Source organism: Choloepus didactylus, chromosome 5, assembly GCF_015220235.1.
Source record: "Choloepus didactylus isolate mChoDid1 chromosome 5, mChoDid1.pri, whole genome shotgun sequence".
NCBI classification, from domain to species: Eukaryota; Metazoa; Chordata; class Mammalia; order Pilosa; family Megalonychidae; genus Choloepus; species Choloepus didactylus.
In genome coordinates this window covers 28313310-28341050 of record NC_051311.1, presented here as the reverse complement: position 1 = coordinate 28341050, position 27741 = coordinate 28313310, and the positions used below count along the sequence as shown (strand labels likewise).

Genomic DNA, 27741 nt, shown 5'->3' with positions numbered 1-27741 from the left:
GACCTGGCCAGTTGTCATCAGTTAACCTTTGCCATTGGCCGCCCCAGTGTTGGGATAATGAATCCATGAGTGAATTCATCATAGAGGCAGGGATGGAGGCTATGCATCAGCCCAACAGCAGAGACTGTTCTCTTATTGATGAACTCCCTCAGTTTCTGTTTATCTGTGAATATTTTAAACTCTCCCTCATTTTTGAAGGATGAAGAATGTTTGGCTAGCAGTTTTTCTCCTTCAGTACCTTTCATATGTCATGTGGGAAGAAAAAAAAACACATGATCCCTTCAATTGATGCAGAAAAGGCATTTGACAAAATCCAGCATCCTTTCTTGACAAAAACACTTAGAAAAATAGGAAGAAAGGAAACTTCCTCAACATGATAAATGGCATATACGAAAAACCCACAGCTAATGTAATACTCAATGATGAAAGCTTTCTCTCTAAGATCAGGAACCACTGTCACCACTGTTATTCAACATTGAACTTGAAGTTCTAGCCAGAGAAGTTAGGCAAGAAAAATAAATAAAAGGCATCTGAATTGGAAAGGAAGATGTAAAACTTTCACTTGTTGCAGATGGCATGTTCCTAAATATATAGAAAGTCCAGAAAAACCTACAACAAGGCTACAAGAGCTAATAAACAAATTCAGCAAAGTGGCAGGGTACAAGATCAACACACACAAACTGGTAATGTTTCTATACACTAGTAATGAGCAATATGAGGAGGAATTCAAGAAAAAAAAAATTCCATTTACAATAGCAACTAAAAGACTCAAATATCTAGGGAGATAAATTTAACCAAGAATGCAAAGGACTGATAGACAGGAAAACTACAAAACTTTGCTAATAGAAATCAAAGAAGATCTACATAAATGGAAGAATATTCCATGCTCATGGATTGGAAGACTAAATACTGTTCAGGTGTCAATTCTATGCAAAACGATTTACAGACTCAATGCAATTTCAATCAAAATTCCAACAGCCTAATTTGCAGAAATGGAAAAGCCAATTGTCAAATTTATTTGGAAGGGTAAGGGGCCCTGAATAGTCAAAAACAGCTTGAAAAAGAAGAACAATGTTGGAAGACTCATATTTCCTGACTTTAAAGCTTATTGCAAAGCTACAGTGGTCAAAACAGCATGGTCCTGCACAAGAACAGATAAATAGACCAATGGAATTAAATTGAGAGTTCAGAAATAGGCCCTCACGTCTATAGCCAATTGATTTTTGACAAGGCTGCTGTGCTGGTTTGAATCTGTTATGTACCCAATAAAAGACTATATTCTTTTAATCCACTCCTGTAGGGGCAGACTTATGGTGGGTGGGATCTTCTGATTAGGTTGTTTCCATGGAGATGTGACCCACCCAATTGTGGGTGTGATCTTTTGATTAGATTATTTCCATGGAGATGTGAATCCACCCATTCAAGGTGGGTCTTAATTAGTTCACTGGAGTCCTTAAGAGAACTCAGAGCTGACAAAGACTGAGACACTTAGAGAAAAAAACATCCAAAGACATTTTGGAAACAGCCATTGAAACCAGAACCAGGAGAGAAGCTAAGAGACAAAATCCAGTGTTTGCCTCAGAGAAGCTAAAAGAGGACCCCCGGATGCTTAGAGAGAAACACTCTGGGAGAAGAAAGCATGGATGCACAGGAGCCAAGAGAGACAAGCTAAGACAGAAGCCCAGAGACATTCTGGAGAAAGCCATTTTGAAACCAGAAGCTAACGCTGGGAGAGGCCCAGCAGGTTCTGGCCATGTGCTTTTCCGTGTGACAGAGGAACCCATATGTCATTGACCTCTCTTCAGAGAAGGTATCATCCTATTGATGCCTTAATTGGGACATTTTCATGGCCTTAAAACTGTATATTTGTGAACTAATAAACCCCCATTGTAAAAGCCAATCCATTTCTGGTATTTTGCATTTGGCAGCTTTAGCAAACTGGAACAGTTACCAAGTCAACTCAATAGGGAGAGACTAGTCTCTTCAACAAATGGTGCCAGAAGAACTGGATGTCCACATGCAAAAGAATGAAGGTGGATCCTTACCTCACACCACATACAAAAATCAACTCAAAATGGATCAAAGACCTAAATAAAAGAGCCAGAACTATAAAACTCCTAGGAGAAAATATAGGGAAGCATCTTCACGATTTTGTGTTAGGCAGTGATTTCTTAGACTTTACACCAAAAGCACAAGCAACAAAAGAAAAAACGGATAAATAGGACCTCATCAAAATTAATGTGTTTTTTGAATCAAAATACTTTATCACAAAAGTGAAAAGACAACATACTCAATGTAAGGAAATATTTGGAAACCATATATCTGCTAAAGGTTTAATATTCAGAATACATAAAGAAATCCTTCAACTCAAAAACAAAAAAGACAAACCAATTAAAAGGTGGGCAAAAAACTTGAAGAGACAGTTCTCCAAAGGAGGTATATAAATAGCATAAAAGTTCATGCAAAGATGCTCAACATCTTTACTCATTAGGGAAATGCAAATCAAAACCACAATGAGACACCATTTCACACCCACTAGAATGGCTACCATAAATTAAAAAAAAAAAAACAAAAACAGGAAAGTACAAGTGTTGGAGAAGATGTCGAGAAATAGGAATACTCTTTCACTGCTGGTGGGAATGTAAAATGGTACAGCTACTGTGGAAGACAGTTTGCCATTTCCTCAGAAAGTTAAGTATAGAAATACAATATGACCTGGTGTATTAGTCAGGGTTCTCTAGGGAAACAGAACCAACAGGAGATATCTGTAAACATGAGATTTTATAAAAGTGTCTCATGCAACTGTAAGGATGCACGAGTCCAAATTCCATAGGGCAGGATACACAAGTCCAAATTCTGTAGGGCAGGCCGCGAACTGGCAACTCTGATGAAGGTCTTTGATGAACTCCCCAGGAGAGGCTGACTGGCTGAAGAAAAAATGAAGTTTCTCTCTTCTCCCTTAAAAGAATTTTTCAACTGATTGGATTCTTTCACTGTGGAAGACACTCCCTTAGTTGATCATAGACGTAATCAGTCACAGATGCAATCAGCTGACTGACGATTTAATAAACCAGCCTTCTGGTTTATTAACCAGCCATGAAATGTCCTTGTAGTAACAGCTAGGCTGGTGCTTGCTTGACCAGACAACTGGGCACCATCACCTGGCTAAGTTGACACATGAACCAAAACATCACAATCCACCCCTTGTTAACTTGGTAGCTATATACATCACCTTAAACCATATTTAATCTCTAAATACAACACAATAACAGACATATGTTTCATCTAACAATATTCAACTGTCCTGCATACAACTGGAAATGCACTAAATTTCTCCAGAAGAGTGCAACTCATTGGGTAACATTCATTCCTAAACTTGATATCCTATAACTTAAATACTATTAAATGAACAATACAACTTATGTCATAAGATAAGGGGATAAGATAGAGAAGAAAACAAGGATATTTGCTTTATGTACCAATACAAACATATTCATAACAAAACAAGGAGGAAATATTCATACCATCACAGACCTTGTTTCTGTAACTGGTCATGTGGTCATAGTTCATATTTATCATTACCTTCTTCCACTACCCATTCCATGTTCCCTTTACCCTCAGCAAGCACTTCAGCTGACCATGATTTTTTGCCTGATGGGGTGACTCAAACCTTCATTCCTGAAGTTTCTGGGCCATTGGTAGCCCTGCCTGGATTGGGTTGTTGCAGTTTTCCATTGATCACAGGGTATGTAGTACTAAGAGATGCACTAGGGGTTCTCCTATATTCCAGGGATGCTCTTCCTTACCTCCATTGTGTAGCTGCAGTCCTATTTCCCCTTGATAGTATGGATCAAGCACCCCAGCCAGTACAGTAATCCCCTTCCTTGCCTGATGATTCAGAGGCATAAGAAGCCCAAAGTGGCCAGGTGGCAGTCAGTTCAATGGAATTATTGTTGTATCTCCTGGTGGGAGCACTCCTGCTTTTAGAACTAAGACTTGTGGACCAGCAGACCTTAAGGTTGCAGGGGCAGGAAGAAAAATTTTTTCTAGTGAATCACTAGGAGTGATAGTGAGTGGTGCCACTCCTTTTTCCGCCCCTTGATTCCTGGACCCATGAATCCTGGCTATGGGAAAAAAAGCACCACAGAGTGGATGCTGATTCAAAGCATACACAGCCTCCTGGAGAACACTGCCCCAGCCCTGCAAGGTATCACCACCTAGTTGGCATCATAATTGAAACTTCAAAAGGCCATTCCGTAAGTCCACGGATGGTAGTTTTGGTGGAAGCATTGTGTGCAGGGAAGGCAAACCTATATGGGGGGGGAGGGTGCCCCAGAGTTCAAAGAGGATGGAGCACGTTCCCTGAGGACTGGGGAGAGCCTGGCCACCGCCATTCACCCAATTCCTCACATCCCACATCCAGTCTACAGGAAAGTCTTAAAACTCAACCTCCAAAACGAACTGAATTTGATCACCTCTCATAACTTCTGCCACTACCCCCTAATCCAAGATGCCATCACTTCTCACCTGGAATACTGTAATGGCCTCTGCCAGGTGTTGCAACTTTCATTCTAGTCTTCCTACGGTCTAGTCTCCACACAGCAACCAAAGTAAAACAGCAAATAGAATGTGGTATTTCCTTGCTTCAAACCTTCAATGCCTTCCCAACACACCTAGAATAAATACAAACTCCTAAAGATTCTTCCACGATCTAGCTCCATGCTTGGCTTTCCATCCTCATGTCCTTTCTCTCATCCTTTTTCCTACTTCACTCAAAAATCCTGAGGTAGAGACAGGGAGTGGCTTTGGTGTGGAAGGAAGGAGAAAGGTCCTGGAATTATAGGATTTGCTCTTTTTGCCTTAGCATCGTCACATGACTGGGGAGAAGGACCAGGGTGTAGGGGAGGGACGTGGGTAAGGAATGAGAGGATGACACAAAAAATACCCTTTTTCTCTCCTGAACCTTTCCCCTTTTCAGATACTACACTCCCTGTTGCCACTTCCTGGCAATGGGGTGCAGGAAGGGATTGACGGAGTTCTGAGCAAGCTGAGGTGGGCTTGTCCAAGAAAGAAGGGGAGAAAGGAGGAAAAGCCTGCACACATTGAGATAGAAGGGGTGTGGGCTGGGAGAAAGGGCTGCTAAGAAGGCCCATTTAGGATATAGGAATTCTCCTTAAATGGCCAACAGATGCTACTGCCTCCATCCTAAGGCTTTAGAGAAACTGGAAATTATATTCTTGGACATATAAGGTTGAAATCACATGCTTCATTCACTGAGCAGGTAAGCAGAGCTGGAATTCTCTCCCACATCCTACCCCAATCTCCCAGAAGATTGTATGGTTTAGATGCCCTTCCCAATCCTGAAATTTCAACTGATAGGCAAAAATTGGTCTAATTTTTCACTTTGTCTGGTAGCAATTACTGAAATTCTTGTCTAACAAACATAAGGATGGGATTAACAAATTTTGTAGTTACCTCACATTCACACTTACCACACTGCCCTTCTTCCTCTTTGCAGCCAGACTTCTTGACAGAGTCATCTACACTTGCGGGCTCCATTTCCTTTCATGGAGCTCAATCCCTAGTCCACTCTGTTCCAGCTTCTCCTCACATCCATTTAATGAAACCACTCTTGGAAAGGCCCAGGAACCTGCTTATGGCTGAATCCCATCTCTTCTCATGCCCAGCCTGCTCCTGATTCTCTTCTTACTTTTGTGGCCACATCCTTGTCTCCTTGGCAAGCACATTACCTGCCTGTCACTTCAACAGTGTTGACCTCCCCGTTACTGTCCTGAGTCCTGCCTGCCCGTCTTCACACTCGCTAGTTCTCTTTATGTTCAACAGACTTCAGATTCAGCAGATCCAAAATCAAATTCATCCTTCCCACCTTTTCTTCCCCATATTCCTCATCTCAGAAGTTGAAACTTCCATCACCCATCTGCACCACCCCCCAAAAAATCTTGTCTTCCTTGATTCCTCCTCTCCAAACCCTGTGCACTTTTTCCACTTAAATACCTCCAAAGTCTTTCCCTTTCTTTATTGCCATCACTACTATCCTTCTTTGCAGACTATCATCTCTCACCTAGATTTCAGTGGCAGTCTTCTAACTGGTTCACTACTTCTAGTCTTCATCCGTGCAATTCATCCTCCAAACTGAGCCAAAATGCTTATTCGAAGCAATGTAAATTTAATCAGATCATGCCTCTGCTTCAAATCCTTGGATGATTTTTCATTGTCCTTAAGATAAAGGAAACTGCTAAGCTTGGCAGAGGAGATCCTTTGTGATTCTCCTTTCCTTTTAGCTTCATCACTTGAACGCCTCATCCTAACATATACCCGCAGACTAAGATACACACTCTCTTTATATTTCAGCTATCACAAAACGACTTTTAATTTCTCAAATGTGCTTTCTCCCATTTGGGGGCCTTCATGCATATTGTTTCCATTTCCTAAAATACTTTCCCCACTTCATACCTCACTGGTCCTCCCTAATCCTTCAGCCGGATGTCACTTTTTCTTAAGAAGTCTTCCTTAACCACTAGCCTTGGTCTGGTGTGCGTGCTCTGCCTTTCCTGACATATTCCTTTTTCTGTATTGTTAATTTGTTCTCTGATTCAATTGTTGATTACCTTTGCTAATAAGCTGGGAGCCTCCTGATAGCAGGGACCTAGTCTGCATATTTACTGCAGTACCCTGGCTCTTAGCAACTCTACATCCCTATAGGAAGCAGTCAATGAATAATCCTGTGATCAGGTTTGTCTCCTGCCAGTGTGTTTCCCTTCTTTTAGCTCTCTTTCTGTGCTGTCTTTTGTTCTCAGTCCTGAGATGACAAACCTGCAGCCACACCCAGCTACTGTCTCATGTTTTGCCTGCACAGGTTTCTTTGATTATCGGTTTTTGAAAAATAATTAACAATATTTCAAAATTAGATGATTTCAAATAAAAATTCAGGTTTCTGCCTTTTCTTGGAAAATAAGCCAGTCAGCTGCAGCTGGCATCAGCTGCCCCTTCAGATAAGAAGCAGATTCTCTTCATTCATTCTACCCAGCCAGTTGCACTCCTTTGAGTATCTGCAAGGTACCTGATGGCATTTGAGACTGTGGTTCCTATTCAGGTTCCGCTCCATAGTGCAGAATTAAAAAGGATCTGATTAACTCATTCACCAGAAGTATTAGTCATTCAATGTTTTCTGAAAGCAATTGCAGTATTAGAAGGAGACCCACGGAGACAGTAATGCTTAAATTGTAACAATAAGATGCTATCAAAGGAATTTCAGGCACCAGTAAGGGGGAAATTTGGGGACAGAATGCCTTTCAGCAGCTTTGAAAATGCTATCCCTCCTCACTTTGAGGCCAGAATAAGTATATAAACTCAGATAATTAGTGAAGCAATATTAGCAAGAGCTTTCTCTCCATGGCTGTGAAGCCTTCTAGTTCTCTGAGCTAATTCCCACTCAGAATTTACATTCAGACACAGAATAATGGTTCATTACTTTTATTTCCATCATTCATCCATGATAGCATGTGCAGATATCTCAATTATCTTACAAGGAGGTACCTATTAATGGTATCTGCAGTCTGAAAACACAAACCTGTATCTACCCTTTTCTACTGAAAATAATGCATTTAATAAAAAAAAAATGGTTTTCAGATAAAGAACTTCCTCCAGTGACTGAAAACTACGCATATGCTAGAATGGGGTGTGACCCGGTCTGGGTCCTAAGCACACTCACTCCATCCTGGGGAGTGGGCATCAGAGGAGAAGCAGGGCTAGGCGTGAACTTACACAAGTAGGTATCTCTGAGCCCAGTTTCCTTGTCTGTAGAGGGACAATATTTACCTCATAGAACAGTCGTGAGGATTATGCATGCCTATAAAATGCCTGGCCTATAAATAAGCATTTGTATATGGTGATTCTGATTAGTCCTGAGCAATTGCCACATGCCAGGCCCACTGCTGGCTGGGGGTACACAAGGTTAAATTAAAGATGGGGCTCTGGTCCTTGAGGGGTCCCAGTTCATGGGGGCACAAGATATTAAGTATAAAGGGCCTGGGCTCTTTGCTCCCGAACTTGCCTTTCATTTCACAGGTTTTACCAGTGCCCCAAATAAAGCCTTTGTGGCAGCCACATAAAGTCGGTGCTTCCTTCTCCACTATAAACTTCTACCAAGGAATCACCTTGAGCCACAAAGAGTCCTCAGATACAGCTGACAACTGCTAAGTACTAAAAAACAATAATTAAGGTCATGGCTCTATAAGAACAGATTAAGGTGGTAAAGTAATAGAAGGAAGGAGGACAGGAAGGGATTTAGAGCAGAGAAGCAGAAAGAAAACTGAGATGGAGGGCACACAGTCTCCAGAGCACCCCAGTGTCAGGCCATTCAGCTCAGAAGCCAGGCAGAAGGAAAGGTGACTGAAAAGGCCAGTCCTGACATTGCAGTCTCAAGCTCCTCCCCAAAGCTGTACCTCCAAGCTGGAATCCTGTTCCCACAGGCTGAGAGAAAAAGTGTCAACAGATTCATAATGGATTGCACAGGAAAGCCCTTCACTCCTCCTGGGCTGCCAGCCAACATACAGGACACCACATTATCTTTTATACACATGCTCCAAACTCCTGAAGGTTTTCCTCTTACTTACAGTTCAACACTTTCAGCAAACCTCCCATTGTTCCCACTTCCATTTTCTCTACCCCAAGAAAGTAAATTCCTAATGCCATTTCCACTGACAGCTGTGTTCCTCGAATGGGGGAATCATCCTATGACAGTGGTCTTCAAAGTATGGTTTGTGAACTACTGGGAGTCCCCAAGTCACTTTCAGGGTGGTCATGAAGCCAAAACTATTTTCATAACCATTGTAAGCCATTATTTGCCTCTTTCACTGGATTAACATTTGCAGTGATGGAACAAAAGCAACATGAATAGAACTCCTGATGTTTTAGCACGAATCAAAGGCTTTGTATTTTTCACTGCCTCACGTTTGCAGTAAACTACAGCTAGTTTCACTTAAGAATGTCCTTGATGAAGAAATAAAATTGATTTTGTTAAAGCTTTACCCTTGAGAAAACATCTTTTTAATGATCTATGTGACAAATGAGAAGTACGCATAAAGTTCCTCTTGTGTATACCGAAGGTTGTCTCAAAGAAAAGCACTTGTGCATTTATTTGAGTTGCAAGCTGAACTAGCCACTTTTTTATGGATCATCATTTTTACTTGGAAGAATGAACAAAAGAAAAACTATGGTCAGTCAGATTTGAGTATGTATCAGAGTTTTTTAAAAAAATGAACAAATCCGTCACTTCAATGTCAACTGTATTTGTTGTAATGATAAAATTAAGTTTGCAAGCAAAAATTAGAATTTGGGAAAACTCATATCTTCTATCACAAAATTCCCAATACTTAAAACCTTTTCTAAGAGATTGGTGCTAATATCAACCAATGCAATTTTTCAATATTTTATAATGAAATGTGTCATTGGAAGATCTGTATAACTCAGTGAACCAATATTTTCCCAATGAAATGCATGGTAAAGAACCATTCAAAGTGCAAGATACGCTAACGGATTTTAATGTAACAGAGTATAAAAAGTTCATTGAGGTCGTTTCAGATTCCACATGGCAACTAACTTTAAGAAACTCCCATGGTCAAATTTTAGTATAGTATCAAAGAAGAGGATCCACAGTTATCTAAAAAGGCTATTAAATACTTCTGTGTGTATACATATCTGTGTGAGGCCAAATTTTCTTCATAAACTTCAACAAAATCAATGTCACAATAGATTGAATGCAGAAACAGATGTGAGAATTTAGCTGTCAACAAAATTTGCAAAAGTGTAAAACAATGCCACTCTTTTTGCTCATTATTTTTGTTTAGGAAAATATAGTTATATAAAATGACATATCCACAAAGAATACAGTAACATACTATTGATGACAGGGTGACGCAGGAATGAGACATGGACACAAAGCTAAGAGTTAAGGGAGCAGGGGGCCCACTCGCCTCTAAGGCGAATGGATGCCAATGCCGAGTTGCTCCAGCTATTTATTAGAGCAGATCACGTGCATATGCTCGAGGTCCTCAGGCTTGGGAGAGCCCACCAGATACCTACGTTTACATCAGGTGTAGTTATATCAGGTGTGTACATCTTGTTTATATCAGGAACGTCATAGTCACAAGACTTACATCAGGTATTTACATTCATCATCATAGTCACAAGTTACACATCTTTACAGGGCGGGCCTGCATGGCATTCTATGCAGGCCTGCGGCTCAGCGTTCCAAGCCACCACCCTAAATATGCCTCAGGCAACAGGGAAGACTCAGTTTCCCACATATCCCCCTTTTTGTTTTAGCTGCTGGTCAGATCTGTCTGCCACTTGGGCTCGGATCTGAGCTGGGCGTGGGAAGCAAAGTAGCCACAGGGGCAGGAGACCTCCCTTAAAAGGGATGAGGGCTCGGACCCTTGCAAAGCTGGGGGGGTGAGGTTCTGTGCCCCATCTCTGTTGGCCCCCAAGTTTTCTCCTGATGGCCCCTCTGCGACTGTGCCTGTCTTAGGTTGTTCCTTCCCTGAGGAATCTTACCCATCTCTGGCTAACCAGCCATCCTCCAGGGCCATACAGGGTGATGTAAGGGAGGGGCAACGCCTCCCAAGAGGGTCAGCTCTGTCTCCTTGACAGCCCATGCCCCGTGGCCTTCATGCCCAACAATGGTTTGGACCCAGGCAGCTAAAATAAGGAGGAGGGAAAACTGAACGAACTGTTTTTACTCACAGCAATAGCAATAAGAGCCAACATTGCTGCCATCAGATTAGAACCCGTCATAGGCAGTTTATCTCATTGGATTTGTTTCTAAGCATCCTAACACAGTCTCTCCATCTGCCCCCAAGTTGGATGTAGGGCTTCCCTAGTTCAGGGTGTTGGCCCAATCACTGTTGTCTTCAGTGTCAGACCCTGGAACTGCATCACCGGTGGCTCGATGTCCCATAGGAATTTTCTTTTCTTTGCTGGGTTCATGGTACGGCTTCAGTCGTCAAGCCAGTATCCAAAGTGGTGCTCCTCCGTCACCTGGGGAAACACAAGCATAACCTCTTCCCCATGTTAGTAAAGTACCCATTATCCATTCATTATACGGAATACCGGTGGTGTGACAAATCTGCTAAGCAGCTGTGAAAGCTGCACATTAACATATTCTATTTACCAAGTCTTAAATTGATTGGCATCTTGGCCAGGAGGCACTTCCTCAGTGACCGTGACTGGGAAAGCAACAGGATAACTCATAGCCCCCAAACTTCCATGCCACTTTACCTTCACAAGACCCCGCCGAGCGCCTGACAAACAGGCCGGCCTGGTCAGCGGAGCGCCGCCAGGCACAGGAAGAGGAAAGGGGGAATGGCGGAGGCCATTCCTCACAGCAAGGCGCAGAAAGAGGTCTGGGGCAAGAACAAAAAACCTGAGATTTCACTGGATCTTTTTTACACTTATCATCATCAGAAAGAGGATTAGGACCAGTATCATCATCAGACTCATATTCTTCCTCATCATCCTCAGCCCCCAAAGCTTCAAGAACAGACTCAAAGACCATGTCCAAAATCTGTGATTTCCCACCTTAACGCCACTGGCCTGCAGCCGCTGCCGTAAGAGGGAAATACAGGAAACCTATTTATTGTATCCTTCAGCATTACCCATTACCCTGCTTAATGCTCAGGAGTCGTTCTACAATGGAACCCAAACGCGCGGCCGCTACCTCCACCCGAGTTCCTGCGCCGTTGTACCTCCTTCGTTCAAGTGATTCTTCTGTTAGGAGCCAGATCTGGTTCTTAAGCCCCTGTTCGGGCGCCACTTATTGCTGACAGGGTGATGCAGGAATGAGACACGGACACAAAGCTGAAAGTTAAGGGAGCAGGGGGCCCACTTGCCTCTAGGGCGAATGGACACCAATGCCGAGTTGCTCCAGCTATTTATTAGAGCAGATCACGTGCATATGCTCAAGGTCCTCGGGCTTGGGAGAGCCCACCAGATACCTACGTTTACATCAGGTGTAGTTACAGTAGGTGTGTACATCTTGTTTACATCAGGAACGTCATAGGCACAAGACTTACATCAGGTGTATAGCGTCATCATAGTCACAAGACTTACATCAGGTGTTTACATTCATCATCATAGTCACAAGTTACATATCTTTACAGGGCTGGCCTGCATGGCATTTTATGTAGGCCTGCGGCTCAGCGTTCCAAGCCACCACCCTAAATATGCCTCAGGCAACATGGAAGACTCAGTTTCCCACAACATACAATGAGTCTACTACTGTTATTTTTAAATAACTTAGTAAATAAACATGTTAAAAATTTCTTCTTTAATTTCTAATACCATAAATATTGATAGGTATAAGCCACATAAACAAAAGGTATTGGGGGACATCAATAATTCTTAAGAGTGTAAAGTGTCCTGAAACCAAAAGCTTTAAGAATCACTGCTCTATGAAAACTAAATTACTATTTTTCTTAGATTAAGATTATTCAAATCCAAAGCGGTTCTAAGAAACACCGACCCGTTAACCTTGTAGAATAAGAAATTTCAGCCTGGAGCAAAACGTGCCCAATTACTCGTCCAGATGGCTACAATAGAAATTAAATTCTTCATATGCCTTGTACAAGAAGAAATCCCTACAACTCTGCTAGCCACATCTCCCAACATTTGCCATCACATGAAGGTACCATTAGTGCATCAAAAGGCAACAATTTAAAGTAGGTCCAAGAAGGTTTTTAATAAATTAATGGATCCCAGATACATAAGAAACTGTTAAATGTTGTTAGACATGTTCACATTTTCCTTTTTCTTTATGATAATATGCAGTGTATTTCCAGTGAAAACCAATTCCAATTCTATCCAAAAACAAAAACAAACCTCAGAATTTATTTTACTCACATTCTATTTTATACATACCAGGAAGGGTACAGAATCTGCAAATGAGTTTTGCCACACTACAACTTTAGTCATTTCCCAAGAATGTGCCAACATTCAACACAAATGCTTCGTTCCTTCACCACTTGGGGAGTGAGGGGAATATAACAGTTGGTCATTGAAACAAGGGTGCGGCTGTGGAACCTGAAAACTTCTTCACAGCTTCTGAATTCTTGAGTGTTTGGATGGAAGACAGGGCATACTAACTACTTTCCTATACCATCCTTGAAAGTACAGAGGTGAAGAGCTAAATAAAAATACCAACAAGTATTTACAAGGCTATCAAGGATCTCAAAGCTGTCTATTATTATAACCCAACCTCATTTTACACTAAGAAGCAGAGACTGAGCTTATTCCTAACCACAATAACAGAGCAGACAACTGGATTAGGAAAGTAGATTGTTCAGCTAAAAGCTTTAGAAAGACTGAATATAAGGCTTTTTCATAACAGAGTTATTTCCTAAATATTACGTAAAGCACAAACTGAACATAAGTCACTTAAATTCAGAGAATTTGAGGATATGTTTCCTTTGAAAATACATTCCATGATACCTGATTGCAAAGCACATTTAATATGTACTTACTACTTCAAGTTTAACCATCACATGGGATAAGGTGAAATTAGCTAAACACACCCTCCAGGGTTACTTAGCATCCCTACAAAGACGTGATTCCCAACGTGCGGTCAATGAATGGTCATAGAATTTATTTTTACTTTAGAATTCTCTCTTTGGCCGGGTACCAACTCTGGCTATTGATTGGTGAACCTGGGGGGGTGGGAATTGGCTCTGAAAAGAACTTTTTCTTCTCCTTCCTTCCTTCCTTCCTTCCTCCCTCCCTCCCTCCTTCCCTTCCTTCCTTCCTTCCTTTCTTTTTGTTCCTTTGTAGCATCCCATTAAAGAAAGCAGCAGGCATTTTCAGTGGGCAGCACTGCCCCAGGCAAGGGAGGAGTTAAGGTATGTTTGAGAGACAAAGTAACTAGTCAGGTGAAGGGCATATCTTCCCCAAGAAAAGGGGTGGGGAGGGCCCAGCACAAGTGGCAGCTCTCACTCAGAGAATTCAGACTCACTTTAGACCCAAGTACAAAAATAGGCTGAAAGTGAAAGGTTGGAAAAAGATATTTCAAACAACAACCAGAAAAGAGCAGGGGTAGCTATATTAATATCAGACAAATTAAACTTCAAATGTAAAACAATTAAAAGAGACAAAGAAGGACTCTCTGTATTATAAGGACTCTCTGTATTAATAAAAGGGAGAATTCATCAAGAAGACATAGCAATTATAAATATTTATGCACTGAGCCACGGTGCCCCGAAATACCTGAGGTAAACACTGACAACGCTAAAGGGAGAAGTAGACACCTCTATAAAAATAGTTGGAGACTTCGATACACTGTTCTCATCAATGGACAGAACATCTAGACAGAGGATTAATAAGGAAAGAGAGATCTTGAATAGTATTATACATGAACTAGACTTAACAGACATTTACAGAACATTGCAACACACAACAGCAGATACACATTTTTCTCAAGTGCTCATGGTCATTCTCAAGGATAGACTGTTGGGTCACAAAGCAAGTCACAATAAATTTTAAAAGATCAAAATTATACAAAACACTTTCTCAGATCATAATGAAATGAAGTTGGAAATCAATAACAGGTGGAAGGCTGGAAAATATACAAATATATAGAGGCTAAACAACACACTCTTAAACAACCAGTGGGTCAAGGAAGAAATTACAAGAAAAATTGGTAAAAATCTAGAGACAAATGAAAATGAGAACACAACATATCAAAACTTATAGGATGCAGCAAAGGCAGTTGTTCTAGTTTGCTAATGCTGGCAGAATGCAAAACACCAGAGATGGATTGGCTTTTATAAAAGGGGTTTATTTGGTTACACAGTTACAGTCTTAAGGCCATAAAGTGTCCAAGGTAACACATCAACAATCAGGTACCTTCACTGGAGGATGGCCAATGGTGTCCGGAAAACCCTCTGTTAGCTTGGAAGGCACGTGGCTGGCATCTGCTCCAAGTTCTGGTTTACAAAATGGCTTTCTCCAAGGATGTTCTTCTCTATGCTGCAGTTCCTCAGAAATGTCACTCTTAGTTGCACTGGGGGTATTTGTCCTCTCTCAGCTTCTTCAGAGCAAGAGTCTGCTTTCAGTGTCCGTCTTCAAACTGTCTCTCATCTGCAGCTCCTGTGCTTTCTTCAAAGTGTCCCTCTTGGCTGTAGCTCCTCTTCAAAATATTACTCACAGCTGCACTGAGTTCCTTCTCTTTGAGTCAGCTCATTTATATGGCTCCACTGATCAAGGCCCACCCTGAATGGGTGGGGCCATGCCTCCATGGGAATATCTCATCAGAGTCATCACCCACAGCTGGGTGGGGCACATTCCAAGCAAATCTAATGGGCACCAAAGGTCTGCCCCACAAGACTACATCAAAGATAATGGCGTTTGGGGGACACAATACATTCAAACTGGCACAGCAGTACTGAAAGGGAAATTTATTGCCCTGAATGCCTACATTAAAAAAGAAGAGCAAAAATCAAGGAATTAACTGCTCACCTGGATGAACTAGAAAAAGAACAGCAAAACAATCCCAAAGCAAACAGAGGGAAACAAATATCAAAGATTAGAGCAGAAATAAATGAAATTGAAAATATGAAAACAATAGAGAGAATCAACAAAACCAGAAGTCGATTCTTTGAAAAAAATCAACAAAATCACTGGACCCTTAGCTAGACTGACAAAGAAAAAAAAAGGGAGAGGATGCAAATAAATAAATTCAGAAATGGAGGGGGGAATAACTACTAACCCTGCACAAATAAAGGAGATAATGAGAGGATACTATGAGCAACTATATGCTAACAAAATAGACAACTCAGATGAAATGGACAACTTCCTAGAAAAGCTTGAACAACTAATATTGACCTGAGAAGAAATAGAAGACCTCAATAAACCAATCACAAGTAAAGAGATTGAATCAGTCATCAAAAACTGCCAAAAAAGAAAAACCCGGGACCAGATGGCTTCACGTGTGAATTCTACCAAGCGTTAAAGAAAGAATTAGATCCAAACATGCTCAAACTCTCCAAAAAAATTGAAGAGGAAAAGCTTTCTGACTCATTCTATGAAGCCAACATCACCCTAAAACCAGAGCCAAAGATACTATGAGAAGAGAAAATTACAGACTAATCTCTCTAATGAATATATATGTAAAAATCCTCAACATAATATGTGCAAATTCAATCCAGCAGCACATTAAAAGAATTATACCCTATGACCAAGTGGGTTTTATTCCAGGTATGCAAGGGTGGTTCAACAACAGAAAATCAATTAATGTAATATACCTCACCAATAAAGCAAAGGGGAAAAAACACATGATCAACTCAATTGATGCAGAAAAGGCATTTGACAAAATTAAGTATCCTTTCTTGACGAAAACATTTCAAAGGATAGAAAATAGAAGGAAACTGCCTCAACATGATAAGGGAAATATACGAAAAATTCACAGTTAACATACTCAATGGAGAAAGACTGAAAGCTTTCCCTCTAAGATCAGGAAAATGACAAGGATGCCCACTGTCACCACTGGTGTTAAACATTGTGCTCAAAGTTCTAGCTAGAGCAATTAGGCAAGAAAAAGAAATAAAAGCCATCAAAATTGAAAAGGAATAAGTAAAACTTTCACTGTTTGCAGATGACACGATCCTATATGTAGAAAATCCCCCAAAAATTACATCAAAGCTACTAGAGCTAATTAACAAGTACTGCAAAGTGGTAGGATACAAGATCAACACACAAAAATCAGTAGTGTTTCTATACACTAGTAAGGAGCAATCTGAGGAGGAAATCAAGAAAAAAATTCCATTTACAATAGCAACCAAAAGAATAAAATATTTAGGAATAAATTCAACAAAGGACATAAAAATCCTATATACAAAAAACTACAAAGATTGCTGAAAGAAATCAAAGACCTAAATAAATAGAAGGCTCTACCATGTTCATGGATTGGAAGACTAAATATGTGTAAGATGTCAATTCTATCCAAATTGATTCATAGATTCAATGAAATAAATACCAATTAAAATCCCAAAAATTATGTGCAGAAATAGAAAAACAATAATCAAATTTATTTGGGAGGGCAAGTTGCCCAGAATAGCTAAAAATATCTTGAGAAACAAAAATGGAGTGGGAGGTCTCACACTACCTGACTTTAGAGCATATTACAAAGCTACAGTGGTCAAAATAGCATGTTACTGGCATAAATATATACTAACCAATGGAATTGAATTGAGTGCTCAGAAATAGATCCTTTCATCTACAAATGATCTTTTTTAAATGCAATTTTATTGAGGTATATTCACATACCAGATAATCATCCAAAGTGTACTATGAATGGTACACGGTATCATTAAGTAGTTGTGCATACATTACCACAATCAATTTTTGAATGGACAAATTATCTTTGATAAGGCGATCAAGTTGACTTAACTGGGACAGAGCAGTCTCTTCAAAAAATGGTGCTTGGAGAACTGGATATCCATATCCAAAAGAGTGAAAGAGGACCCCTATCTCATATCTTATACAAAAATTAATTCAAAATGGATCAAAGACCTAAACATTGGAGCTAAGACCATAAAACGTTAAGAATAAAATGTAGGAAAATATCTTAAAAGATCTTGTGATAGGAGGTGGTTTCCTAGACCTTATACCCAAAGCACAAGCAATGAAAGAATTAATAAATAAATGGGATTTCCTCAAAAATTGAATACATTTGCACATCAAAGGACTCTGTCAGGAAAGTAAAAAGACAGCCTACGCAATGGGAGACAATATTTGGAAACCACATATCAGATAAGGGTTTAATATCCAGAATATATAAAGAGATTCTACAACTCAACAACAAAAAGACAAACAACGCAATTAAAAAATGGGCAAAAGACATGGATAGACACTTTTCCAAAGAGGAAATATAAATGGCTCAAAAACATATGAAAAAATGCTCAACTCCACTAGCTATTAGAGAAATGCAAATCAAAATCATATCATCTCACACCTACTAGAATGGTCATTATCAAAAAAACAGAAAACTGTAAGTGCTGGAGAGGATATGGAGAAAGAAGTACACTTACTCACTGTTGGTGGGAATACAGAATGGTGCAACTGCTCTGGAAGGCAGTTTGGCAGTTCCTCAGGAAGCTAAGTATAGAATTGCCATATGATCCACCAATTCCATTACCAGGTACACACTTGGAAGAACTAAACACAGGGACACAAAAGGACATTTGCACACCAATGTTTATAGTGGCATAATTCACAATTGCCAAGAGATGGGAACAGCCCAAATATCCATCAATGGATGAGTGGATAAACAAACTGTGGTAAATACATATGATGGAATATTACACAGCTGTAACATGGAATAAAGTCATGGTGTATGCAACAATGTGGATGAATGTAGAGGACATTATGTTGAGTGAAATTATCCAGAAACAAAAGGACAAAAACTGTATGGTCTCACTAATATGAACTAACTATAATGAGCAAATTCTGAGAGTTAAAGTTGAGAACACAGGTTATCAGGAGATAGAAACAGGGTAGAAATTGGGCATTTGATGCTGAAGGAGTACAGAATGTTCAATGGGATTGAATGTAAAGATCCAGCAATGGATAGCACAATACTGTGATGGTAGCACCATATTGTAAGTATAATAAACAAAGCTGAGTGTGAGTATGGTTGAAAGAAGAATGCTAGGGGCATGAATAACACCAGAAGGAAAGAAAATAAAAGCTGGGACTGTATATCTTAGCAAAACCTAGGGTGGACAAGGATGGTGATTAAATGTACAAATGTAAGAAATCTTTTACATGAGGGAAAACTAATGAATGTCATCACTGCACGGTGTTGAAAATGGGATGATATATGGAAAAAATGCAATCAGTGCAAACTAGGGTCTATAGTTAACAGTAACATTGCAATATTCTTCCATCAATTGTAACAAAGGCAATATACCAAAGCTAAATGTAAATAAGAGGTAGTTATAAGGGAGGGGTATGGGATTCTTATTGTTTCTCCTTTTTAAAATTTTTTATTCCTTCCCCTCCTTTCTTTGCAAAAGAAATGGAAATGTTCTCATATAGACTGTAGTGGTGAATGCATAACTATATGACTATACAAGGAACCACTGACTGTTCACTTAGGATGGATTGTATGGTGTGAATAAAATTGTTGAAAAAATAAACAGAAAGATACAAGTGCTGGAGAAGATGTGGAGAGATATACCTATTCACTGCTGATAGGGAAGTAGAATGAAGCAGCCCCTCTGGAAGGTAGTGTGGTGGTTCCCCAGGAGGCTAAGTATAGGGTTGCCATATGATCCTGCAGCCCCGTTATTAGGTAAATACCTGGAAGAAATGAGATCAAGGACATGAATAGACATTTGCACACTGGTGTTTATGGCAGTATTATTCACAATTTGCAATGGATGGAGGTGGCCTAAGGGTACTTTGATAAATGGGTGAACTGCAGTGTATACATGCAATGGAATATTAAGCAGCTGCAAGAAGGAATGAAGTTCTGAGGCATGCAACTAGGTGAATGAAACTTGAGAACATTATGTTGAGTGAAATAAGCCAGAAACAAAAGGGCAAATATTGTATGGTCTCACAAATATTAACCAACTATAATGAGCAAACACAGCAAATTTGAGAGCATAGGCTATAAGGAAATAGAATATGGCCAGAGATTGGGAAATTGATGATTTAGGAGTACAGAATATTCAATAAAGCTCATTGTAAAGGTTCCTAGATTATAAGTTCTTACAGCAGTCACGTCTATTTCTCAGTTTTAACTGTTATTTCTAAATTCTGAGATGCTGAGCTCTGTGTATAAACTGGTAGTTGCCTGGAACGTTTGAGTATCTGTGTGACACCTGAGACTCAGAGTTAGAGTTTTGCACTCTGAAAATCAGCATTACTCCACATAGCAACTGCTAAAGAAGCTGAAAAAGAGATCAGGCTTCAATTAGATATATGAATGAAATGAACTTGGTTAGGACAAAGGTAAATTGGAATATAGGATCAAGGATAATATTGACTGTATTTTGAAACTTCAACTGTGTTTTAAAACAAACAGTTTATTTGGTACAAAATCTAAATTTTCTGTAACACACTATTTAATTTAGCCTGCATGGCCAGTTTATTTAAACGTAATACAGGGAACCTAGAATAGGGAATGAGAACTTAGGTTAACGTAATACTCTGATACATTCCAGAGTATTTTGGGAAGAAAAGAAAAAAATATTTGCAAAGTCCCCTTGAGGGACTGGGGGAAAACGTTGAAATATTAAACTTCCCAAGTGGGGAATTCCTGATATCCCCACAAGCATTAGGGACCCCCAATTTAATAAGCCATGCCCTCAGTCTTGGGGCTTGCCCTTACGAAACTTACTTCCGCAAAGAAGCTAAGCCTACTTATAATTATGCCTGAGTCACCCCCAGAGAACTGCTTTTCTTGCTCAGACCTGATGTCTCTCTCTAAGCCAACCTTGCAAATAAATTCACTACTCTCCCCTCTACGTGGGATATGACTCTCAGGGTATATGTAAGTGCTCCTGGCAACGTGGGACATGATTACCAAGAATGAGCCTGGCCCTGGCATTGTGGGATTGAGAATTCTTCTTGACCAAAAGGGGGAAATGAAATGAAACAAAATAAAGTTTCAGTGGCTAAGAAATCTCAAATAAGAGTCGAGAGGTCATTCTGGAGGTTATTCTTATGCATTATTTCTTTTTATAGTCTCTAGTGTATTAGAATAGTTAGAAGGAAATACCTGAAACTTTTGAAGTGTAATCCAGTAGTCTTGATCCTTGATGATGATTGTACAACTATATAGCTTTTATTGTGTGACTGTGTGACTGTGAAAATCTTGTGACTGACACTGTTTATCCAGTGTATAGGCAGATGAGTAATAAAATAAAGAAAACAAAAAAATAATGGAGGGGGGGATAAGGGGTATTGGATATTTAGGATGTTCTTTTTTATCTTTTTGGAGTAACCAAAACATTCTAAAATTGATTGTGGTGATGAATGCACAACTATATGATGCTACTGTGGGCCACTGACTGTATACTTTAGATGGATTATATGGTGTGTGAATATATCTCAATAGAATTGCATTAAAAACAGTCTGACAAAAAAAATTTTCTTTGAAAGCATATTACTGAGATGTTGAATCCAAAAAAGTGAAAAGTGCATGTTACACCAGGTCAGATAACATACAAGTATCATCTTTGCCATGTTACAAAATATTCAAAGATAAATGAGGTTAAGTTAAAATCCTGCCATTATGACTAAGTATTTTTGTTTGCAATACACATCTCAAATTGGAAAATAAGAAAAGGAAATACAATGAAGTTTTTAAACCATTAAATTTTACTTTTAGTTCTTACTTCAAAGGGGTGCCAGAAGTGCAGTGATTATCAATGAAGGCACTTGAAGAGCGACCTGAAATCTGAGAACATACTGGGCAGTTTGAATCCTTTTCAGAAGGCAGATTAACTGAAAAGGGCTGTAATATCGCTAAACCCCTTCCCCACAAAAGCATCCTCCCAAATTACTTATCCCATTTCCAACTAAGGAAGACACACATAACTGAAATAAGTTGTGAGGAACTGGAAACTCCATCCTTTTCCTGAATCATGAAAATAGGGGGAACTTGTGGCAACTAACAGGAGAGAAAAAGTTCCTTTTGAACTGATTAAAGATGGATGGATTGAACATAAGCATTTACCTGTTACTCCAAAACCACACTAAGGCAAAATATAAAGGTAGAAACACACAAGAGTAAAAAAAAAAGTGGAAAAAAAGCCAATGTTCCCTATATTTTAAATGGTGGAAAGCAGAAAAATGATACTACGTCTTAGCATATCCCCAAAAAACCTAACTCCTAAGCTGGCAGTGAGGAAACCAATTCACACCACCAAAGAAAAAAACTTGACCTATACCACCCAGTCCACAAAAGACACAGAAATTGGCATCAGCAGCTACCTCTGAAAATAGAGGTAAAGTTGGAGCTAGAAAGATCATTGAAAGTCTATTTAGGAACAGTTGATTCAATAATAAGGAAATGCAAATTGCAACTATACTGAAGCATTTCCCACCTATCAGACTGGCAAAAAATCCAAAACTTTGATAGCATTTTAGCAAAGCTGAGAGGGGAAAAAAAAATGTTCTCATATACTGCTGATGGGGAGGCAAAATAGTATAACCTCTATAAATAAGAATTCAGCAACTGAACAAAAAAAGCACATGTACATTTCCCATATCATCTAGCAACCTTTCTTTTAGGAATCTATCTCAATTATATTCCAGCAAAAGCACAGAAAGAAATATGTACAAGGCTATTCACTGAAGTACTATTTTAAAAGCAAAAGTCTGGAAACAACCCACAAATGTCTCAGCAAGGAACTGGTTGAATAAACTATGCTACATGCACACAATGGAGTACTGTGCAGCTGTAGGATGAAGATCTCTATTATCTATTTTGAAGTGGCTTCCAGAATACATTAAGTAAAAAAAGAAAGAAAGCAAAATGTATATTACACACAAGTTATCATTTATCTAAAAAAGGGGGAATAGCAGTACAATACAAATTTGCTTTTTTAATAGGATAAACCATACTTTTTGAATTAATTACCCATTTTGGAAATGAGGAAATTTATAGTTTGAATATACCTTGTTTTGAACATTTTACTTTTGGTATAATATAAATATGTTACATAATTATAAAATTATAGAAATACATTTAAAGCAATGCCTAAAAATTGATGGTAAAATTAAAAATATTTGATTTTGTGTTCAGTTGGTGGCAAAATAGCCACAGAGAAAGAGCTTTGTACTTCCCTAATGGGATACACCTCAAGATCAAAAGAACTGCAACAATATCTTAAACTGTTTTCAAGAATTATGCTGTTGGTGGTAGTGTTATAGTGTTATTCAGAGACTGGAGTGACTGTATTTTTGGTTGAACTGAATAAGTAATCATACTGATGTCACTGAGAACTCAGGCTTTTGGCTTAGTTGAAAGGATATACACATATAAGATTAATGAGATTAAGTTAAAATCCTGAAGTCTTGAATTTGAATATGTAAGAATTCATTATATATATGATGTAAGTGTATGTATGTATGTATATATATTCTAGCTCTGATTACTATAAAAGCCTATAAACAATGACCACAACTAATCCATTAATAATGACACTCCTAGTGGCCAGATTGTGGTCTCCAAACTACCATTTCCCACTCAAAAGAACCAGAAGGGCTCACAGAAATGGCTGATTCCAGATTTACAGCAGGAAATGTGCAAGATAAGCCTGAAAACACTTGTCATATCAGAAAGCATGACGCTATCAAACACTACTGTGGTCATATCAAAAGGACTCAGAAGCCAACTTGAAGGAGCTTTCACTGGCCAGAAAATTTGAGCATCATAAGGATAATAACTGCAGTGGATGCCTACACATCAAATGAGACTATTTCTATAATTCTCATTAGTTACTTTTGGAAGACACTAAGTTACCACCATCATTATTTTGAATACTGGTAAATAAAAGGGAAAAATCAAGCATTTCTTGCTCCTTCCCTATACAATCTATACAACAGAGTAAACTGAATATGCTAGCTGATAAAAGAAAAAGCAATACAAGAATTAGAGTATTAGCTTTTGCAACCCTTAATGAATTAATACATCAAGGCAATAACCATCAATAGCCAATAACATCACAAAAAAGACAACTAGCCAGTATGCATATCCTAAAGAATTCAATACCACCTATGAAGTCAAGCCAAACAAAAGCAAGCCTGAATTCTTTTATTCTTTTTTGCCTAAGGGCTGAGGATAGAATAAGAGTCAGACTAAGCATGTGATTTAAATAGCATTAACTTTCCATCTGTTAGAAGGTGGCCTACCGCAATCCACAGGCTGCAGAATCTGCCATCCTCAGGACTTGTGACTAATAATAGGGGTATGAACAGAGATCGACTTGTAACCACAAGGAGGGTGAAATGGGGTCACGGGAGAGGAAAGTCTAGGTTCCACTCCTCCAGCACCATGGCACCTGCCTTTTCCTCTGTAACTGTGACAGCTCTCAGATAGGAAAAATAAAAGAATAGAGAAATGTTTCAGGCTGAACTACCTAATTTCTTTGCTACTCATATTTGTAGCCACAGGACCCAAATCTCAACATCCAATAAGGACAACAATAAGATCAGAAAAGAAGACTTTACTATCAAATTTTGCCACGTTGTTCTTTATTGTTCAGGAACACAATTTAAAGAGTTGTCTCTGAGGTCCGTCTCTTGTGCACCAAGCATTAGCCACTCTACCTTTGGTCTCTTTGTGTGCAAGACAGATTTAGAAAGGATGACATATATTTTTGTCCCTAAAGGGAAAACTCATATTGTTATTTTAAAATAGAATATACAAATAGATGTTATTGTTTTATTAATTACAGTTCATAAGCAATATTGTGTGTGTGTGTGTGATTTTAAAACAACAGTTTGCTACGAAAATTTCTTTTCTCTTTCTCTTTACAGCACTGATTTCTGTCTTACTGGTACCAGGGCTTCTATACATTAAATATATCATTTATGCAGGTTCTGGTCAAATTTTTAAGAATTTTTGAGTTTTCTTACTCATACCCCAACCCTTCCCAGTAAAAACATGAGGAAAATACACATTAATTTCAAATATTTTATCTAAGTCCATTTTCTCTATTTTACATGTCCAGAGATGCTTGCTTGGTTATGAATTCAGAAGTTCACCCAAAGTTCTTGTTGATGATTCATAGAGAAATCTGAAACACAGAAAAAGAAATAATTAGCTACAGAAAAGTGATTTAATAATCCAAAGGCACATTTCCACAAAATACAATCTAAAAATAGTTTCCAACCAAATGCACTTAAAGAAAAGTTTAAATAATTTATAATTATTTCACTAATTGTTCCTCATGTGAAAAATGGAATAAAACTCCCTGTCATTGCAGGGTTATTATAAGTTTGAAATTAGATAATATGCAAATAACATGTAGGATAATACATGGGATGTAGAGAGCAAGCGCTCAGAAAATGGTGGCCATATCATCATCCCCATGGTTATAGCGATTAAAAGTCACTGAATCCTCTTAGTATAAATAAAACACTATTTAATAAAATTTGCTAACCTGGTAGTGGTTTTATGCCAGTCAACCCTTTTTTTCTCAATAGTAGTCTTACATTTGTTGACCTAAACCATTAGTCAGGTTCACAGCAGACTGAAAAATATGACATAAGCACTTCTCTTCCCTAGCACCCATAATTATTTTACTCACTAAGATGCACTCTTACCCTGATGCTTACTCACTACCTCTAAAAAAGTGCAATCTTTAGAAAAACCTCACTCTCCTCCTCTATTTACTTGTACCCACAAGGGAAGACCCTTGGGATCCTTTAACTCCTCACCTCTCCCTGCTCCCTTTAAGCCAAGGATTGGGCTGAGATCATTTAGTACTCTTTGTGCTAGAATGAATATTATTCTAATTTCCCTTCAGTATATCTTTGAGATATAAATATATATATCTTTACAAAGTTCATGGTTCACCATTATTTGCTTTTTTTTTTTTTTTTTCCCAAATTTATCTCCCAAAAGTCAGACTACCACTGCATTTCTATTTGGCTAGAGTCCTCTCACAAATATTCCCCTCAGTGAGGGCATGTAGATAAGCTAATCTCTGAATTTCTGCATAGGCACAAATATCTATCTTTCATGCTGAACAGTATCTCAGCTAGATTTTAAATTCTCATAGTCTATAAATGCTTTTATTGATTTCTTGTATCCAGTGTTACAAATGAGACTGATTTCTATCTATATTCTAACTCTGAAACTAACTTGTTCTATCTAAAGCAGCACTGTCCTATAGAAATATAATATAAAACACATGTGTAATTTTAAATCACACAATGAGTGGCTACTATATTAGACAGCATAAATCAAGGAAGGTTTTAAGAGTTTCTTTTGAAATTTGGGTCTTTCATCCACACCTACCTAGGAGTGATTTTTTCTGCATCAATCCCATCCAGAATTTAGTGAAAGAAAAAGAATTTTTAGATTTAGGGATTTCTTCAGCTCTAGGAAATTTTCTTCTATTGTTTGTTAAATTATTGTCTCTCCTCCATATTGTCTCTATTGGATCATTCCTCCAAGTCTATCCTCACGATGTCTCTTCATCAATACATTTGTACTTCAACTCGATTCTTCAGGCCATTTGGAATCTGAGTTTCAACACTGACCATGCTCTCCAATTCATCCATGATATTTTTAATCCAATGGTTTTCAGTTCCAGGTGGTCTTTTGGAGGCTAATCTTGATTTTTTTTTTTAAGACTCGTCATTAATTGTATGACTCACCCACCACCGTTATTTTTATTAAAGGTTGTTCAATTGTTTTTTCTCTCTCTGCTAGGCCATTTGTGTAGTTATTTTTGTTTGCAACCTTACTAAGTGTCTTAAGTGACCACAAAGATGATGAAAGGTGAGAAGTATAAGGTCCAGATAGGTCATCATTGTAGCAGCAAGGGGCATCTGTATCCTAAAGAGACACCAGGAGAACTCTCATTTCTTTAAATTCTCCCAGCCACAGTGATATAGCAAGACACCACCCACCTAAGTCAGTCACAGTGATATAATAAGACACCACCTACCTAAGTCAGTTCTTTCAGGAGACCAGATTCATGAGGGCCAATTTCAACCAACTGCCTCCGAGTCTACAGCTCTCTGCCAGCCAGGTTGTAGGCAGGCCCCACCACCTCAGGGGTCTCCTACAATGCCTCAAGTTCTTAACTGGCCAGAGGAAACAAAGTGCTTTCTTAATCACAATCCCCCAGGTCCCATCCACCTGTCAACCCCAGCAACTGCTTGGTTCAGAAGAAGTGGAATTAAGAGTTGAGAATAGAGGACAGCCAACACATTAAATCACCAATATTTCAGATTCTAAAATTTATTTTTTATTACCCAAAAATATCATTGCCTCCTTAAGTTAGCAGGAATTAAAAATAGTTAACATAAAAATTTTAGGCTACCTTGGCAAAAGACATTATTAACTATATAATAAGCATCTAGTCTGACATGTCCAAAATAGCAACAATACTGATTATTTACCATTCATCTCTGAACCAAGCATTGTACCAGGACATACTGGATTGTGTTAGGTATTGTTATATTTTCCTTTAACAGATAAGGAAGCTCAGGCTAATAAGAATAAAGAATACACAGCTGATAAGAGGCAGAGTTTGGATTAAAACCCAGATGGACTGGGCTCCTAAGACTCTAAGAGGCTTGGATGCTAAGAGATTTTCCACTTTACATGAAGTTTATTCATTCTTCTATTACCTGGGACAAGGGTTGTGTACCAAATGCAACCAGAAAAACAAGAGATTTTAAAAAGAAAATTAACTGAAATCTGGAATTTTAGGTTCTTCTCATCTGTAACAAGGTATTTGAATTACATGACTTGTAAATCCGTCTCAGCTCTAAAAGTCTTTAAAAATATGTCAAATACTAAATATTCAAAATTCAATCTATCTTTAGTTTCCATTATCGTCACGCTATAATCATATGCTGGTTTTCATAAGCTCCATCACTGCCACAAGCAAACCAAGATAAAATTAATTTCCTGAGGAAATCAATTAATAAGATAAATAGAAAGTTATGCTAATATAATTACATACAATCAAGGTTTTA

General features: G+C 38.7%; 1 protein-coding gene and 1 long non-coding RNA gene across 6 annotated transcripts in view; one reads left to right on the top strand and one right to left on the bottom strand.

Moving 5' to 3' along the window:
* The window catches only part of LOC119533856, a 46063-nt gene extending 40860 nt beyond the window's left edge, over window positions 1–5203 (top strand). Inside the window, exon 5 of the long non-coding RNA XR_005216910.1 lies at window positions 5189–5203. This is a non-coding gene — a long non-coding RNA (uncharacterized LOC119533856). The remainder of the gene's footprint in view (window positions 1–5188) is intronic.
* A 19501-nt stretch (window positions 5204–24704) lies between these two features.
* Window positions 24705–27741, bottom strand: part of NCAPG2 (non-SMC condensin II complex subunit G2) — a 107000-nt gene continuing 103963 nt past the window's right edge. For all 5 annotated transcript variants that reach the window (XM_037835710.1, XM_037835709.1, XM_037835712.1 and 2 more), the window contains one exon: window positions 24705–24821. In XM_037835710.1, the coding sequence (XP_037691638.1) occupies window positions 24770–24821 (52 nt within the window). In that variant the 3' untranslated portion in view covers window positions 24705–24769. The remainder of the gene's footprint in view (window positions 24822–27741) is intronic.